The following is a 19,013-nucleotide window of genomic DNA, read 5'->3' as shown; positions in this document are numbered from 1 at the left end:
TATCCCGTTGAAGCATAAGAGGCCTTTTAATGCCATAAGGACTAAATAGCCTCGATGTTGTCGCTGATGAAGCTCACCATATCACTGCAGAAAAACTTTAATTTTATAATTACCACAAAAAGCCATGATGTATTTATGAGTTTAAAATTATATCAGTAAAGCCCCCAAAAAAGTAAAGCAGGAATTGTACTCTTACTTTGAAAAATAAAATAGCACCCCAATTTTTTGTGATGCTTATTCACACCAATTCAACTGTCCACTATCCACAATAATCACATAAAATAATAAGTATAATCATATGAATTATATAATAGATAATTGATAATGACACATATATTTAAGTGTACTTAATTATTAGAGAGACTCATTATGGATCATTACTGAATTACCATGACACTCAGGTAAATGGGCTGGTCTTTGTGTGAAGCAGCATGTGTGACAGCAGAGAGACTCTCTGGCACCACACATCATTTTGAGCTGTTACAATAAACCAGAGGGTATGATAACAAAAACACAAACCCTCTCCTGTTTTCTGCGGCAAAACCCACCAGGAATATGAAGATGAATTTATACACTATTCGGAAAGAAGCTGGATTTATTTGAGCTGTAATTGGCCTCATTGTTACAAGAAGGGAGTTTGGATTTATTAAAGTTTTGAAGGAGAGGAGCTGTGGGACAACTGAGGAGGCAGGTTGAGAAACAAAGAGGAGAAATAAATGCTGCAAGGAAGATTTTAAATATTGCTGTAATGATTTTGAAAGCTGAATAATATGTAATGCATTGCGTTGCACGATGTCCAAAGATTTAACAAGCACATTTATGACTTACATGCACAAGTAAATCTTGAGGGTACCAATTTGATTGAATGCCTTCATGAGCTGCCATAGAAATGAAATAGTTTTATTCCATCGCAGTAAAAAGGAAAGCTAATTTATAAGGAATATTGCTGTGGAGACACAAGAAGCACTTGAGAGAAGATATCATCAAAAGTCCTGCCCTCATCACAGCTTTGTCTTTGAAATCTGTAGGGAGTTTGCTTAATGGCACGAGTAGCAACAAATGGAGCACGTTGGTAATTGAGCAATTCAAGGAGCCAAACATTCATCTCCACCCTTGTCATACTCCTACACTAATCTCTCTGTCCTCTTTAGTCTCCCAGTTTTCCTCAATATCAGGAATTAAGACCAAAAAGTGGAATAATTCCCAACAAACTCCACCAAAGACTTTTACTCCTGGACACAATGGCATCAAGAATTAGAGCCACCTAAACACATCCATTTCATCTTGCAGATGTTTATGTTTATGACTGATGTTCCTGATTGGAAAGGAGGAAAATGAGCAACAAATTACAAAGTCATGCCCTCCTCCAAAGACCATTAGTTAACCTTATAAAATATGACAAGCCACTGAGTTTATTGTGTTTCCAAATTTATCAAATCCACACACAGCTGCATTGACAACTTCCTGCAAACTGCAGTGAAACAGTTTATTTATGAAAGATATAAATAAAATAATTATGAGTCTCATAATGCTCTTTGTTAATATGCTGCCAGATAGATCAGGTTGCAAACTAAATAAAAAAAATAATGGTTTAAAATTACATCTTTAAAAAGACAATTGTGGAATCTCAATGTAAAGGTAACCTTCGTCATAGATATGATAATTTGTATTTCAGAATCTGCTTTGAATCTCAAACTCATAATGCTACATATGCTGGTCGTATCAAGTAACAGAAATCCACTTAGACTAATTCTCACATTACATGAGTTTTTGCCCAATTATGTCTCACTATATGGCTATAAGTATCATTGCATATTACACTGAGTATCACATTCAATCCAGGCACATTTACAATTTCCTGTGTAGGCAGTCTGCTAAATGAATGTCAGTAATAAGCAATCTTCCTCCCAACACTGATCAATGTAAAATGTATAATACTGGGATTTACAAAGATCCTTTCTCACCCCTTTTTTTCCATGTGCCTTCTCTGAGATATCAGGAAAACATATATCAACAAATGGTGTGGTTTATGTCATAATAGTATCATCAATTTTCATAGTCTAATAATGCATCACTTATATAAAGTATACACAAATGTCTCACCTGCAAATTGCTTTGCAAAGTCTGCTTCTATAGTCACCGGTCCATTGGCCAAGGGGGTCTTTCATTTTGATTTGTTAAACACATCCAAATTTCTTAATTTAGAGACAAAGTTTTTTACACAGTTAATTAATTAAATGCTATGTTACAGAATAAAAGAATATTGTGATTTCACAACCTCTCAGCCCCCATCTTGAGTTCTACGTTCTAACAGATTTATACGTTCTAACACAGTGTAGGGTTTAATTATTTAATTTGTCTCACTTATTTCAACCTGATATGTTTGTGTCATCAGAAGCTTTTATTTAATCTGCCGCCTCTCAGTATTGAGTTTGGTAAAGTTTTGTTTGTTGACGTCATGACTTAAATGTCATAAAAAGAAAACATGAGAGTCAGAAATGGGTTGATAGAGCTTGCCCTGTCTTTTATATACAGTCAATGGCCTGTATACATTCACGTGGTCCTATTAGAGGCAGTAAGGGAAAACATGATAATAGATGAAACAGAAAATAAGTTGACAGGTTTTTAACACCTCATCACACTTACAGTTGCATCTTTGCAGCTCTTACATGTAGACAGAATTGAAGACATATTGCTCTAACCCACTGACCCACTGGAGTTGATCAGTTTTATCTTACTAGTAATGAACTAAGGAGGCGATGGCTTAACTATTGTTTTTATTCACTCTTATTCAAGTTTAACGTCACAAAATTAAATGAGGGCTTTTCTTATGCCTTGGTCTGTCAGCACCACAGAGTTAAGTCCAGTCCAGTCCACTAATTCATCCCTTAAACCAAAACTAGGACAACTGCTTTTCGTGCCGATAATAGGACTATAATAGGAGTTTAAAAAGAATTGCAGACAAAATGAAGAGAACACAGGGTGAGACACCAAAATAAATAAATGTAAAAGTCCTTGCTGAAGACACATTTAAACAAGAATATGTTACTAAAGTGCTAATTTTCTTTGTACTGCTGATACACTTTAATTCACTAGTTTTGCTCCCTCTGTGTGACCCTCTCCTAACTCTGCGTTCATCCCTACCTCCTGACATCCAGTAATCTTCTCTTCTGTGCGGGAAGTGTGTCACTTACTGTATTTGAATGACCATGTAACCTACAACGCTGAATCCTAACACTCACTGGACTTTCCGATTATATCTCACCTGTGGGAGCACGTCCATGGCGACAGGAGTTTAAAAGGGTTGCTTGCTTGGCATCCACAAATTAAATGCTTACATATAAAATACAATCTGAGGTAGTCTTCAGAGCTTTTCAAGTTAAATTCAGTTGTACCGTGGTGTGTTTTTGTTTGTCCCAATTTCCTTTGTATCTACAGGAATGTTTATACAATTGATAATTTGAGTATTGGCTAGCATGTAAAACATAAATCTAAGATTTATAAAAATGTTTAGGTAAAAAAAAAAAAAAAACTACATCACACCATAAAAAGTTAATAGTTTTTCCCCATAAAGGAATTTCAGTGTAAGTTAATACAAAGGTAAAAACATTACGTTACAGTGTAGAATAAATAGCATTGCATTTCATACGTCAATAATAACCAAGATGGCATCCCATTTCCTTTGTTTTATCTTTAAAGTAGTTGTGTATTGGACATAACTCCAGTTCTATGAGTATTTGAGCACATCTCAAATAGAGTCAAAATTCCACTATACACTCATGTCCAGTCAGAATACGTGGGGGCTTAACGGAGAAAGAACAGATAGTTAACCAACCTAACCTTACAAAACTTGGATTCCCCCAACACAAAGTGGAGCACAAAGAGATTGCACAGAGATTTGAATAATTGGGGCCTGTTAGTTGGGGGTGCAGTGGGGTTGCCAGTGATTTCATCATGGGGACTGCAGCCCGTCTCTTGGGGGCACCCTTGAATTAGAGGGGTGACATAAACAAACAGTTTACTGACTTTTTTGTTTCACAATACCTGAAATTCCCAAACTTTTTTTGTGTGTGTGTGTGTCCGGAGGCCATATAAACAATCAGAAGAGCACTCCTGATATACACACACGTGCACACTTTAAATTACATGATTACTTTAAAACAAAATCGCGCACATGATTGACCCTCGTAACAAGCAAAGAGCTCTACATGGAGCATTGCTCATGTAATAGCGGCTCTCATGCTTACTTCACTTTGGATGGCTAGCCTGTTCTTCTTTATGTGTAATTTGGCAGTGATGAGCAAAGACCTCATCTTGGTAAGTTGCTCACTGCTGTGTTGCACCTACAGGGTGTTTATTTGTATTTCTGCAGTCAGGTGTCACTATCCTTATGTACTTCTTCCAAAATTTAACTGTGAAAGCCACACGATGGGAGTCGAGAGAGATTACCAAAACAGAGGCACGAGGGCACTTGAGTGTTTGAAGAGGAGACAGGTATATTTCAGTTTGCTGTTGGAGGCTCAGAAATTTAAAAGCTAAACTAAACAAGAAGTTGAATTTTGGTCAGCCTCGATATGCAGATTGATTTATTTGTGTGTACACTGACATTATGGATCAACATCAACCCTGATGAGGCCTTCTTCAAGCCTATTAAAGGCTGCAGAAAATGCCATCCAGATAGCAACTCAAACGTTTCTGATTCCTAACAGGAATGGAAAATGCTATCTGCCTTTAATCAGCAGTGTGAATGTCAAATGTAGATTACATAGATGCAATCACCCTCCCCTGACGCTGCGGCACCAGTGTGTTATTCATTATTGTTTGCAAGTCACATCTGCATGTCATCTGCCGTGCATGTCACTGGGGCTCCCTCATCGACGGAGTGGCCCCCTGTCACGACAAGTTCATTCACCTGCAGGCCCCTGTTTGTTTCCCTCCCCTAAATCAACTCTGAGTGAATAAATGCAGCATCTTAATGCTTCATTTAAACACACTAAACACATTTTCAGTTTGCAGTGAGCTTGAAGTTATTGTTTTTACCCCGGCGTCACTCTGTTGTAGCAACATCAACGTCAGCACTGACTACTGATCTTTGACATTCACAAAAAAATATAGACATAAGTACCAGAACAGCCAAAGCCGCGGGTGAATCATGGAAAGCACAACATGAGGCGAAACAGAAATGTTGAAGAAAAATAATGGCAGTGTGTGAGTGTGGGTCTAGTTTGTAATATGTGTGGATATGTGTGCCGTTTAGATGTCCTGTACATTGCACATACAGGGCTGAAAATATAAATTATTTCTATGTACATACTCGCCCAAAGACATGCGCTAGTCATCTTTCTTCAATTATATAATATGAAGAAAACAGTTACAATAGCAATTTCAATTGATAAGGGTGTGGACTTCTTTTAAAGAAAGTGGTGTGATATAAAACTCATTCACTTTAAAGAGAGTAACATATTTTCTTGTCAGATCAAACATGTTTTTTATGTATCATGATGACTTGTATCAGTTGTTTTGGCCATAAAAACGTAAAGTATATTTCATTTTTTCTGTAGGCAGATAAATATATTATCCTTTGTTTATTTCCATACCAAAGCCATTTGAATTTTATGAAACTTCTCATGTTTGTACAAAATATAACAACATATATAGATGTCCATCACTCCAAAGACATGCTAAAGGGCACTATAGAGACCTACTATATGATTTACACACCCCGCTCTGATGCCTGAATAATGTATGATCTTTGCTGTTGTTGCAACCTGGAAATATGAGGCAGAGCTGATGATACATAACAAGTGATGAAAACAGAAATGTGGACACGCACATCATGGATTTTGGACATATTTTCAGATATCTCCATCGCAGTGCCCGGCTCCGAAGCTTGCGTCACACGCAGAGAAGCAGTGAGTTTAACTGGTGGTGACAGTAGATGCCACATTCACCAGCTGGGAAATGCAGCGTTGTCTCCGCACAATAACTTTCAACTCAGACATTGTACCTCAAGGCATTGTCGGAAGATCACTTGTTAATCCTCGATTCTCATTTCCATCACATATCTGACTCACCGTGTTGACATTCGGCTGACTCATTTATTGGTTTGCTCAAAATGTCTTTGAGGCCTCTGTGGACTTTTTGCTCTAAACCTCAGCCAGGTATCATTATTATTGTTGAAAAACATGCATCAGTACACCACTGACAACAACAGGCAGTCAGGACTGATATTATGTGCATAAACACAACACATAAACCATGAAAGTGGGTATGTACAGAAATAAGCCCTATTCTGTAGCTTAACAATGCCACCTGGTGTCTCTCAAAAGAGAATGTTTGTAATGACATGACATTTAGGCATCATCTCACAGGGTGATACAACAACAGCAAGGGACCGAACATTTTACAGGCTAAAAATGTCAAATTTAATAACTACATTTTGTCTGTGTATGTATCTGCATCTATGCTCCGATACACTTCTGCTTTAAAAAGGCCAACTTTTGTGACTTTTTTCAGTTCCTATAAAACCTACTTTTGTAAACTCAAATGTAACCAAACTTGGTGCACATATTCAGATTCATTCAAATGCTACAAAAATTGACACAGACTTTGGATACAAGATATAATTTTCAAACAGGTTAAGTTTGTTCAAACAGGGAGCCTGCAGTGACATTAAATATCTTCCTATAATGTGTGCTGAATGCACAACATTTTTTTATTTCCCCAAACTTTTGCTCAAAATTCACCAACATATTTGGAGATACACGTGACATCATTCCAATGATATGTGAATTTTTTTCAGAGTTTTATCACCAACAGTTTGACTTTCAGAAGCGTTTTAAGTGTGGACAACAAAAACTACTCCAAACTTCACAAATCCATCCATCATCTATGGGGAAATTTTTAAACAATTTTCAGGCGGGACACAACCTCTGAACCTTCCTTTCTGAGAGGCGACAGTGCGAACCACTACACCACCAATCTGCTTTATTACTAAATCTTGCCCCATTAAACAATATTAAAATTAAAATTTCTAGCCATTTCACATTCCACACTTCAAAAGATTACAATAAATCACCCCCGTGGACGACAGAGCTGAATTTCTTTCAGAACATCCTCTTCATCGTCAAAAGTTTGGCTCAGTGCAACCTATGGTCAATTCAGAAGTCCGTCACTGTATTTGTTGAAATATGCTAAATTACTCAACATGTATAACTCCACAAATCTTTATACAAATGCCACCAAAACTGACGCAGACATTCTTTGGACTGGATATATCATTTTCAAAAGGGGTACTGGTTGGTGAAATGGTGAGCCTGAAATGTTGTTAAATATCTTCCTGTAAATTGTACTGTATGCAGATACAGGTGTGATCCACCTTTTCCAGCAGAAAACAAACTGTTTGACTCTTTGTACCTGCGACTGTGTTCACTAGGTGAAGTGAATCTTCGTCATAACAAACCTCCGTCTGCCTCCACGTGCTCCTCTGCACGGCTGCAGTACTGCACTGTGTGAACTCTGTTTCCTGTTCCACTTTCTCTGCCGCTGCTTGTTCTTCAACGAAGATAGATACAACTGAAAAACATAAACTCAAAAACAAATGGTGTAAACACCCCCAAAAGGTGCAAAAGCAATACTCTTAAAAAAATAAAATAAATAACAACATTACTCAAACAATAAACTTTTGTAGCTTTCAGAGACCTCAAGTCACAGCAAAGAGGTGCGAAAAACAATTATAAAATAAGTAGAATTCAGACTGTTGGTTATTTGTAAACTGAGCAAATTATAATATTCACCAAAATGTGTTAAACTCAGAACCTCATGGATTATTCATTAGAGTTCATTGTTCAAACAGGATTTATTTCATTCTGATCATTGTGGCACAGTCAGTAAGGCTCTTTCCCATGATGAGATTCTTGTCCCGCTTTAAACAAACTTACAGAATATGAAATGGTACTTTCTTAAGTCCATATTACAATTATAGAAACTGATTTTAGACACTTGATTGTGAAAATGTTTTTTAAAATCAGCTTTATTGTTGTTTATACTTCTGAAAAGATTCAACTTTTTTTTTTTTTTTTTTTTTTACCATTTATGCTTGTGAATTATTCACATTTTATTTCATATTCACCAATTTCTTGGATTTCTGTCTGAACCACCACAAACTTTATCCCCCAAAATCCCATTAATACATTAAAAAAAAAAGTACTTTTACATGAGATAATGTAGCGAACCTCAGTTACTGTTAATTGCCTGAGGGTGGCAGCAAAGGACAATTTGTATAATGATAAACATGTTCACTTTAAAAAACGTTAAATTGGAAAGTTAAGCTGCCCCAAACAAAGACTACGACTCAGCTTGTGTTAGCAACAAGGTTTATAATTTGTAAGATTCATCTTTCTGTCTCTCTTGATCTTGCTGTGACATGATAGTCAAGTGTTTTGGTTGCACGCCCTCTCAGCAGTAGATCCCTGTTTCAATAGCAGTCTGGTCTGACCCATCTTGCTTGTATTTTGTACTTGAATTTTGGTTCCATTCTTGCCTAAATCACCTGCAGATGCAGTGTGAACTGTGTGTATGTGCAAGCCTTTATGTACCCTTTTAAATTCTGGTCGATAAATACAATTTAAAAAATAAAATAATAAAAAAATTAAAAAAATCTCCGACTAAAACACCTGAAGAAATGAAACGCAGCATCGCATCGTTGTCGGGTGGACCATTGAAGACGTCACTGTCACGTGACAGCTCCGTCCGAGGACCAGGAAGTGGGAGGGCTGCTGGTTTAGCAGGGCTGGTGGACTGAAAACAAGGTAAACAAGCTACTTGTGATGTTTGTTTTTTTTGTTTGTTTGTTTTTTATAAAACTGACGGCGTTGTAATTAATTACTGCTTGAATGTAGTCGCACTCTTTGCCCGGCTCGTGGGAGTATCGTAAGTGATGCTAACATGAACTAGCTCTGTCAAGCTATCGGACAGAGAGAGAGCCGGTGGGGTGAAGAAAGGCCTCCGAGGGCTGCACAGCTGACGGGCTGCTGGCGTGAAGGACATTTTAGGTTGATGTCCTTACACTTGTCCGGATGGGTTTCTTTGGATAGACTCGTCTGAAAGTCCATTACGAGAATTATGTCGACGGTGTTTTGAAATGGTTAAATACCAAGTAGTGGAGAAGAAAGATATGTATAAGATAAATGGCAATAATCACAATCATAAGCACCTTGTTATGTTTGACAGCATGCATCAGAGTATTGATTAATCTGATCATTGTTTTCTTGGTTGATCGATTAGTTGATTTGGTCTTTAATGTGTCAGAAATGGAGAAAATGTTAACCTGTGTTTTCCAAAGCAGATAGTGCAACCTAAGATGTCTTGTTTTCTCCCGACCACCAGTTCACAACCAAAACATATTCAATACATTATCATGGAGGACTAACGCAACCAGAAAACATTCATTCATTCAACCATTAACCTATTTAGATCTAAAAAAAAAATTAAAAAAATAATTGAGAGCATGCTCTCATTTTCAGTGATGTTAAGAGAACAGTTTAGAAGAGAATAAAAACACATAGACAACAAAAACAAGTAGACAAACAACAAAAAACATGTTTAAAGACCATTACATTAAAGGGCAGAGTGTTTATTATTGTAGTGTTAAACTGACCTATAGAGATATGTTTGTGTGAAGTTTAATGTGCATTGCAAGTTGTTCTAAGTGTGAGCAGCACAGACGCTGAGGACAGTTTCCCAAATTCAGTATTTGCTGGTGGTACTTCGAGCTTCAGCCAACCACTTGAATACTGACTGTAGGACCGATTTAATAAGAAAGTGATGGCAAGCTGCCATTAAGGGATTTATAAATGGATAAAAATCAGTTTCTGCCTACTGTTGGAGATGGCCACTTAACCTTTTGGTACAGGATGTAATGATGAGTGAAATAGCTGTCACCAATAATAAATCTTATGGCTGAGTGATGAAATGAGTCTGAGAGTGGAGGCAGAGCCGCGTCTATAGATACCATCTATACCATCGCCATAATTCAAAAACGACAAGAGGACATTTCTTACTGAACATTGGAAAATTAGCTGTGTCTGTATAAACATCCAATTTATTTTCGTAAGATCCAGGAATAAGAGAATTGTTTTATGAAAAAAATCTCCCCAAACATGTAACTGATTATTAAATTAGTGTGGAAATCATTTTCTGTCAATCCATCTAATCAATTAATGGACTAATTGTTCCAGGTCTAGCATCCACCATGACAGCCATCAAGCATGCTCTCCAGAGGGACATCTTCACACCCAATGACGAGCGTCTCCTCGGCATTGTTAATGTCTGCAAGGCAGGAAAGAAGAAGAAGAACTGCTTCCTGTGTGCTACAGGTACTTGGTGTAATCACAGAACTGGCTGTAAAGCACTATTCATGAAAAAAAAAAAAAAAGCAAAATGCTTTTGAAATTATCTGCTTTTTTTTTTCTTCTTCCAGTTACCACAGAGAGGCCTGTACAAGTTAAAGTGGTCAAGGTGAAAAAGTCTGACAAAGGAGACTTCTACAAGCGACAGCAGACCTGGGAGCTCCGAGACCTGACGGAAGTAGACGCCAAAGATGCAAGCAAGGTCAGAGACACCGTGTTATTACCTGTTAAGTTATTATGAAAATCCTCTTTATCCCCCAGTCAGGACAAATACTCTCTTTGTTTTTAACTCTTGTGGTTTTAGGAGAATCCTGAATTTGACCTTCACTTTGAGAAGGTGTACCGGTGGCTGGCCAGCAGTACAGCTGAGAAAAACTCCTTCATCTCCTGCATTTGGAAGCTGAACCAGCGTTACCTGAGGAAGAAGGTGGAGTTTGTGAATGTCAGTTCTCAGCTGCTGGAAGGTGTGTAAACTCTCTGCTCTCTTAGCCCCTCCTGTGACGGCATGCCTCTGCCCATGATTTGACTATATTTGTTTAAGGGCATGTCTTTTTCTCTCAAACCAGTAGTAGTGTTGACCCTGCACATGTTTTAAGGTTTTATAATTTAGTCCAGAAGGGAGAATCTCTCCTGGATTTTTGTTGATTTCATTTATTAATAGCACGTGTTTAAAAAAAAAAAAAAAAAAAAAAAAATCCGCCTCTTCTTTGTGTCCTGGTTTGTGGTATGCTTTTCTGTGTTAAATTCTTCTTTATTCTCACTTTTCTCTCTTAAACTTTCTCTGGCCAGAACTTCCTAAAGCGGAAGGTTGGTAGGACTTAACTTCCCCCTCTTCACTCCTCTCCATTGTATTTTCATGACCTCAAACCACCATTCTCATTAGAGACTCTCACCTCCTTAAAGCTCCTGCTGTTTGAACTGTGTCGTTAAATATGAATGGGCATGTTTAATTCTAGTAATTATAACGCACATTTAGATCGTGTTTGTACTTCATTTTTTTCTTTTTTTTTTACTTGTCCATTCCACTTTAATTCATCGGATTATTTACTGCTGGCCTAATTAATGTATCCTGTATCTTGTTTGATCCACACTTATAGCCCATATTGTTTCCAATCAATCCAGAGCAAAGTAAAGTACAGTTGCTTGTTCAGTTTTACAGATTATTGATTTAGTTATTTTATCAGGCATAGCTAAATCTTATGAACATACACTATTAAGAAGGTAGGCATACTTATTATTATTTAACATCATGCCACTGCCTAAGATTGTTTTTCATTTCGTGTTTATACAATCCCATCACTGGAAGTAAATAAGTAAAATTTTACAGGAAAAACAATGCGAACCCTCCAACTTACTGAGTGTAACTGTGTCTGTAGTTGTCCTGTTAAGAAGTGCATAAAACCCGATTCTGAGTGTGAAGATACCAGGACGTGTCTGGAAGTGTTGCGCTCGTGTTTATGGCTCGCACCAACTTTGTCATCTCTTTTCATGGCTTTAGAGTCCGTGCCGAGCGGTGAGAGCCAGAGCGTTGCCGGGGGCGATGAGGATGCGCTGGACGACTACCAGGAGCTCAGCACGCGTGAAGAGCAGGACATCGAGGGCATGATGGAGATGTGCGAGTACGCCATCTCCAATGCCGAGGCGTTCGCGGAGAAGCTCTTCAAGGAGCTGCAGGTCTTAGACGGGGTGAGTAAAGAAACCTCACAGTCTTTATGTTAGAAACTGGCCTGCGAGGTACATAAATATGATCATACAACATTTCTTTAAAGTGCTGTTTCTACCTCAGTGATTACTAACCTCTCTTTATCTGTTTATATTTTAAGGCCAACATTCAGTCCATCATGGCGTCGGAGAAGCAGGTGAACATCCTGATGCAGCTGCTGGATGAGGCGCTGTCAGAGGTGGACACCATCGAGGGAAAGCTGAGCAGCTATGAGGAGATGCTGCAGAGCGTCAAGGAGCAGATGGACCAGATCTCCCAGAGCAACCGCCTCATCCAGATCAGCAACACCAACAACGGAAAACTGTTGGACGAGATCCAGTTCCTGGTGGTTAGGAACACATTTTAATGCCTTCTATTGTATTTTCTCCTAATTAAGTAGCAGACTGAAGGCTTCAGCAGATCTGAAGAAGAGTATCAGAACTTAAAAATAGTTTGGTGTGCATAAGCCTGATTTAGAAAATGGATATTCTTACCATCAAACACAGAAGTGTGAAGGATGAAGGAATACAAAATTTAAGGTGAGATGACTGGTTTGTCTTTCCTTGTGTAGAACTACATGGACTTGTCCAAGGGACACATCAGGGCCTTGCAGGAGGGAGACCTGACCTCTCCTAAAGGTATCGAAGCCTGCATCAACGCCTCCGAAGCTCTTCTGCAGTGCATGAATGTGGCCCTGCGACCAGGTTAGTTTCCACATGAAACATCATCAATCACTGATCGGCTAAATCAGCCGGTGGCTGTTTTTCAAAGTAGCTCAGCAAATGAAAACTGTGGTCATTTTTCTTTCCGTAGGCCACGACAAGCTGATGGCCGTGAAGCAGCAGCAGCTCCTGTTCGCTGAGCTCCGAGACACCTTCGCTCGCCGCCTCACCAATCACCTCAATAATGTGTTTGTTCACCAGGTAACAGGCTCGCTATTCTTACAACATGCTTGTTCAGCATTGCTCTCCTTTCTATGACGCAAGCTGAGCTGGTGGGTTATTCAGTATAATCTTTTGAGGGTAGATTTTCTGCAGCTGTGCATTTTCTGATTCCGAAAATTACAAAATCAAATCTGATCTGATAAAGAAATAATCCTCAAAATCCTTTGACTGTACTAATCTGTGGAATTAAACAGGCTGGGCTCTTAATTTAAAATAAATATTTGATGTTTTGTACTTGTTTTAGCTGGACTCTAAAGCTGCAAAATAATACAGCCTTAAGTAGATATTTGTTTCCTAATAATTTCTACAATTTTATGCATCTGATTATGACATCAGAAGTCATGGGACCAGATGTAAGAGTCTGACTTTGTGTTGTCCTCACAACATTGTGCTGCAAAATGAAGGGCCGTAGTCTCTTCTGCTCTTTTCCAGGCTCTTTCTCTTCCCCCTCATGAACTTCCTGTTTAGCTGAGGCTCTGTTCCTGGGCTTCTCTGTGTCGTTTCCTTCCAGCTGTGTCCCTCCTATTCTTGTCTCCCCTGTGTTGCTCAGTCTGAAACATCCCACTCTGCTCTCTGTCTCTGTGTCAGTTCAACCACTTCAGTCACTTCAAAATGACCATCCCTCAGTTCTATAGGTCCTCCTGTCTGTCACTTCCAGTGAGTACCCTCACAGCAACCCCCCCTCCCACGCTAACGTTTGACCTCCCACATCTCACTCCAACGCCATGAGACCTCAGGCTTTCCACCACAGTGCATTATTTACTGCATGGGATATGTTTCTAACCATGTAACATCTCTCATCTGATGTCAGAGCTGAAGAGGCACCGTCCATCTTTCTCCTCCTTCACCAACTGTCTCGGCTCGGGGCTTTTTTTTTGGTTTGGGTGCTAACATGGCTCTCATATCATGAAATGCTGTGCCTGTCTGCTCTGCGTGCATGTCTTATAGTAAAAGTAGTAGAGACTGAACAAGCTAACAATGAGGGGGAGTGAGGAGAACGTCATTGTGGCAGTAAAAGAGATGCGTTTCAGTAAGTTGCGCCGGGAATGAGGTGGATTTGGAGTTTTAAAAAATTCCCAGATTGTTTATCATCCGGACTCGCGGTAAACTGAGGTAACACATCCTCTGCAGATGATTGAGATGGGAAGCAAGCTAAATCTTCTTGACGTGTGCTGTGGTCATGTGTATACAGAAAGATGCAGTGAACCTTCTCCTGTAAGATACTCTTGTTTTAAATATATTCCTGATTATTTTTCTTCACTCTGTTCCTCAGGGCCACGACCAGAGCTCCACCCTGTCACAGCACACTGAGCTGACCCTGCCCAAACACAGCCCCCTCCACAGGGACCTACTGCGCTACGCCAAGCTCATGGAGTGGCTGAAGAACACCCACAGGGAGAAGTACGAGGGCCTGTCAAGGGTCAGTGATATTCTCCTACAAAATTACTGTTAAAGCTGTCATTTCAATCTTAGCTACTGTGGTAACAGCAAGTGCGGTTTACTAGAACAGCAAACCCTCCTTGAGCACCTACTTTGACATAAATACAGTGGTATTATAATAAAGTTTAATGCTTTTAAAGTATTAAAGCATTGAAAAGGGTTTGCACTACCTTAATACAGCTGTTGTGTAAAATAGGGGTGTGCCATATTATATTGTTCATGATAGTATTGTCATCATTTTTAATTTGGAAAATAAAATTCATATTGTGATGATAATACTCCGATTTACACGCAGCAACAACAAACATGGCAGAAATGGCTTTAATGCTGATATATAAAACAAGAACACCTATTTTGTTACAAATGTATGTTCCTGAAATTAAAAATAAACCAGAATTTTTTTTTTTTTTATATTGGCAAGATTATCTTTATTGCAGAAATACTCTGAAATATCGTGAAATTGTCTTATGGTCGTATCGCAGTAAGCAGTGAGGCAGGATTATGCTTTAACAGTTTCCTGTGAATCACTTCTTTGCCTGCAAACTGTTCAGATCAAGGGTCTCCAACCAGTATATTGCGATCAAAGTAATAAACATATTTTCCAAAAATGTCAAACTATTCCTTTAGTACTTCCTTGATACGTAGTGTTTTGTACCTTTTTACATCTTAACAGAGGTCATCTCTTTTTTCAGACCTATGTTGATTACATGAGCCGGCTGTATGAGCGTGAAATCAAAGACTTCTTTGAGGTTGCCAAGATAAAGATGGCGGGTACATCCAAAGAGGCGAAGGGCAAGTTTGGTAAGAGAATGATTTACAGAGCTGCTGACATTAAACATGTTTCTTTTGTGCAGTTAATGTGCAATGATGAGTTATTAGGAGTTTTCAGTGATATCATCTGTTGTCTTCTAAACTCACTGCATCTCTAGATTATTTTGTCCGTTGTGTTAATATTGCACACAGAAATTCATATAATATTCATGTATAAACAAACAAACAAACAAGGTTTCATTCCTTTACAGCCTTTTCTGCATCACATTAAAGTCCTGCTTCCTGTTTTATCTTCCAATAATGTCTCCTTTTCCCTTTGCACAGGGACTTTACATGCTCACTTCTCAATATTTAAAATGTGAATAGGACCCTTGTTTGAGCTTTGGGTTTTGGCAGAATTATGGGACTCTTCTTTCTGCACTCTGTTTTAGCTTTTCCTTCTGAAAACAAAAAAATAAGAGTTTGTTTTCCAAAGGTTTGTCCAAGCTAAATGCACGTCGAGCATATATGTAACTTTGTACAGCTAACATCTAGCCTCACCTTCCCTCCCTCCCATGCTGCATGTTTTAAACCTTAACCTCTGTCTGTCTTTGATGCCTGCCTTTCTAACTGGCTGCAGCCACGCTTCCGCGGAAAGAGAGTGCACTCAAACAGGAAACAGAAAGTAAGTATGACATTTGAATGGAGCTATTCCACTGTTGTTGTGCTTTTCGTCACTGTGCCCTTCATAACTGCACTAAAAAAAAAAAAAAACTTTGCTCAAATCCCTTCGCTGCTCTGATATGTAACCCTACAACCGAGTACCTGGTTGGTTTGTGCTAAATCCTCACAGTGCTGTTTAAAGCATCATCACATATCCTGAATCTCTGCTGAATGCCAAAAAAGCTAACATATACCTTATTTCTGATTATTTGATTGCTCCTTCCTTCTTCTTTTTTTTAAGTGTCATAATTGACCTGCATTAGCCTGTAGTTTCTCTCATTCTCACTGAACACATGGCATGAAGTCACGCAGTATTTGTCATGCTGTACTAGGCCTCCATGGCAGCTCTGGGAAGCTGACAGGCTCGACCTCGAGTCTGAACAAGCTGACAGTGCAGGGCCCCAACAGCCGGCGTTCCCAGTCCTCATCCCTGCTGGACATGGGAAACATGTCCGCCTCTGACCTGGACGTGGCTGACAGGACCAAGTTTGACAAGGTGACAAGTGCCAGAGATTGAATTAAACATTTTTAATGTGGAAAGTGTGTGCACAACTAAATGGAGGGTGTTTGTCTCTGCAGATATTTGAGCAGGTCCTCAGTGAGCTGGAGCCTCTCTGTCTTGCCGAACAAGACTTCATCAGCAAGTTCTTTAAGCTGCAGCAGCACCAGACAGTTACTCCCCCTCTGGCACAGGTACAGCTGTGATCACATACTGGAAAACGCTGTGGCACAGAGATCAAATAGCATCTTAGTGAATTATGACCGTTTACTTTATGTCTGGAACTAGAACATTACTCTCCCCTGAAAGCATGGATTAATATGCTGGCGTGTTTTCAGTCACAGCATGATTTATTTCTACATCAGCAGATGTTTGTTTATATTTGTCATATTTTATGTCTGTTGTCATGTCAGCCAGAAACGGAGGACACAGATGGAAGCACGGCATCTAGAATGCCTCCCCAGGCAGAACACAGACACTCCTTGTCATCAGAGTGAGTACTTGCCGATCGCTGGGAACATTTATGATGTAGATACGAACCATCTCCGCATCAAAAAAAAAAAATTTTTTTTTTTTTTTTTTTTTTTAATTGTTCTTGTTCGCTTCTTTTCCTGACGACAGGAAAGACATGGTGCGGCTCATGATGAATAAAATCTTCCAGAGCATCGAGACAGAGCTCAACAGCCTCATCGCTCTGGGTGACAAGATTGACAGCTTCCACTCTCTGTACATGCTGGTCAAGATGAGTCACCATGTGTGGACAGCTGAGAACGTTGACCCGGCCTCGTACCTCAGCACTACTTTGGGAAATGTGCTGGTCACTGTTAAGAGGAACTTTGACAAATGCATTGTGAGTAGAGCCTATAGGATGAGGAAAATACCAGTTTCTATGAAATGGAAATAGCATGCTTGGTTTTCACTGTTTTTGTAATGACGTTCCTAAATTAAAGTACGGTTAAGGTCTGCATATTTAAATCTGTCTTTTTGTTACAGTCTGGTCAGATCAGACAGATGGAGGAGGTGAAGATTTCAAAGAAAAGCAAAGTTGGCATCCTGCCTTTCGTCACCGGGTTTGAGGAGTTTGCTGAACTGGCTGAAACAATCTTCCGTAACGCCGAGCGCCGAGGGGACCTGGACAAAGCTTATGTCAAACTTATCAGGGCCGTCTTCATGAACGGTGAGAGACTACCTGTCATCCGAAAGAAAACAAATACTGATTGGCAATGAGTGATGTGATATTTATGTGATGCTATGAAACAATGTTCTGAATGTGGATTGTCTTTTTAGTGGAGAAAGTAGCCAATGAAAGCCAGAAGACGCCGCGGGACGTTGTGATGATGGAGAACTTCCACCATATATATTCTACACTGTCCCGCCTAAAGATTTCCTGCCTGGACGCAGAGAGGCGAGAGGCCAAGCATAAATACACAGAGCATCTGCAGTCATATGTCATCAACTCTCTAGGCCAACCTCTGGAAAAACTCAATGTAAGAAGAGTCATCATTTAGAGTAATCACAGTATGTAGTCATGTTTGTTGTCCTGGGGAGAGATCTGCAGGATGTAAGAGCTGGTTTCATAAATTGTTATCTGTCTCGCAGCATTTCTTTGAAGGGGTTGAAGCTCGTGTAGCCCAGGGCGTACGTGAGGAGGAGGTGAGCTACCAGCTGGCCTTCAACAAGCAAGAGCTGCGCAAAGTTATCAAAGAGTACCCGGGCAAAGAGGTGAAAAAGGGCCTCGACAACCTTTACAAGAAGGTGGACAAACACCTGTGTGAGGAAGAAAGTCTGCTACAGGTGAGACATTTGTAGTTTTATGCGATGAAACTTTACAGTTCAGCAGCGTCCTTTAAATCCCTCCTGTTTCTGTACCGTTGCACTTTCTTATTATTCTACTCCACCAGGTGGTGTGGCACTCCATGCAAGACGAGTTCATCCGGCAGTACAAGCACTTTGAAGATCTGATAGGCAGATGCTATCCTGGATCTGGGATCACCATGGAGTTCACCATCCAGGACATGCTGGAGTACTTCTCCAGTATTGCTCAGTCTCATTAGTGTCGCTGCTATGCACTGTTCCTTAATGATTCATTACTGCCTCACACTGGCCGAATATACAATAGCAACTCACAAAGCTACCCTGTCACTAAAATAAGGAACATTTCCTCTGTGTGTATGTGTGTTTTAATGAAAGGGATTTGTACAGTGGACAGAGGTGCGGCTATTGCTGCATGTGCGCGCCTGTTTCTTTTGAGATTCAACAAGTCTGCTCTACATACTTAATTGTTTGTTATATTTTTGTTATTTCTTCATGCCATATGTACATAATAAATTTCCAGTTGCATCTCCCCTCCAATGATTTATCGCATATTTCTATATATATATATTTGTATATATATATTTTACTTTTAAGGACAAAACATGGCTGGTATGGGCTTGTGTTTTGAGCTAAAAATCTGTGCCGACTCCGCCCCTCCCGCTTTCTCCACGGACAACGCCGGTACTGAAAACACGCCCCTCCCCGCGACGTCCCACGGAGCCGCTCACTTC

At 39.6% G+C, this 19,013-nt stretch overlaps 1 protein-coding gene across 6 annotated transcripts; it reads left to right on the top strand.

Annotated features, from left to right (window-relative positions):
• The first annotated feature begins 8,725 nt into the window (after window positions 1-8,725).
• exoc1 (exocyst complex component 1) lies at window positions 8,726-18,819 on the top strand. Of its 6 annotated transcripts, XM_069699232.1 has the most exons (21): window positions 8,726-8,810; window positions 10,239-10,376; window positions 10,481-10,611; window positions 10,714-10,873; window positions 11,199-11,216; window positions 11,908-12,095; window positions 12,233-12,460; window positions 12,683-12,815; window positions 12,925-13,034; window positions 13,644-13,712; window positions 14,329-14,475; window positions 15,188-15,296; window positions 15,886-15,930; window positions 16,301-16,464; window positions 16,548-16,661; window positions 16,881-16,960; window positions 17,089-17,317; window positions 17,461-17,644; window positions 17,755-17,954; window positions 18,067-18,261; window positions 18,369-18,819. In XM_069699232.1, the coding sequence occupies exons 2-21, from the start codon at window positions 10,253-10,255 to the stop codon at window positions 18,519-18,521; spliced, it is 2,781 nt and encodes a 926-aa protein (XP_069555333.1). In that variant the 5' UTR covers window positions 8,726-8,810; window positions 10,239-10,252; the 3' UTR covers window positions 18,522-18,819. The 6 variants fall into 6 exon arrangements, with proteins under 6 accessions (XP_069555333.1, XP_069555334.1, XP_069555336.1 ...); XM_069699233.1 differs by lacking the exon at window positions 11,199-11,216; XM_069699235.1 differs by lacking the exon at window positions 13,644-13,712.
• The last annotated feature ends 194 nt before the right edge of the window (window positions 18,820-19,013 follow it).

Source organism: Brachyistius frenatus, unplaced genomic scaffold (assembly GCF_029030835.1).
Source record: "Brachyistius frenatus isolate BFR_SWC_R1_liver_20210118 unplaced genomic scaffold, ASM2903083v1 Contig_29, whole genome shotgun sequence".
Taxonomy (NCBI): domain Eukaryota; kingdom Metazoa; phylum Chordata; class Actinopteri; family Embiotocidae; genus Brachyistius; species Brachyistius frenatus.
Note: the sequence above shows the minus strand (reverse complement) of the source record. Positions and strands in the feature narration are given on the sequence as shown.

What these genes read in the sequence shown, in the direction of transcription:
- exoc1 (XM_069699232.1), top strand. Translation starts at nt 10,253, where the DNA reads ATGACAGCCATCAAGCATGCTCTCCAGAGGGACATCTTCACACCCAAT. An exon ending in AGCTGCAGGTCTTAGACGGG is followed by an intron (nt 12,096 to 12,232) that starts GTGAGTAAAGAA and finishes TTATATTTTAAG; the next exon opens with GCCAACATTCAGTCCATCAT. An exon ending in ACTCAAACAGGAAACAGAAA is followed by an intron (nt 15,931 to 16,300) that starts GTAAGTATGACA and finishes ATGCTGTACTAG; the next exon opens with GCCTCCATGGCAGCTCTGGG.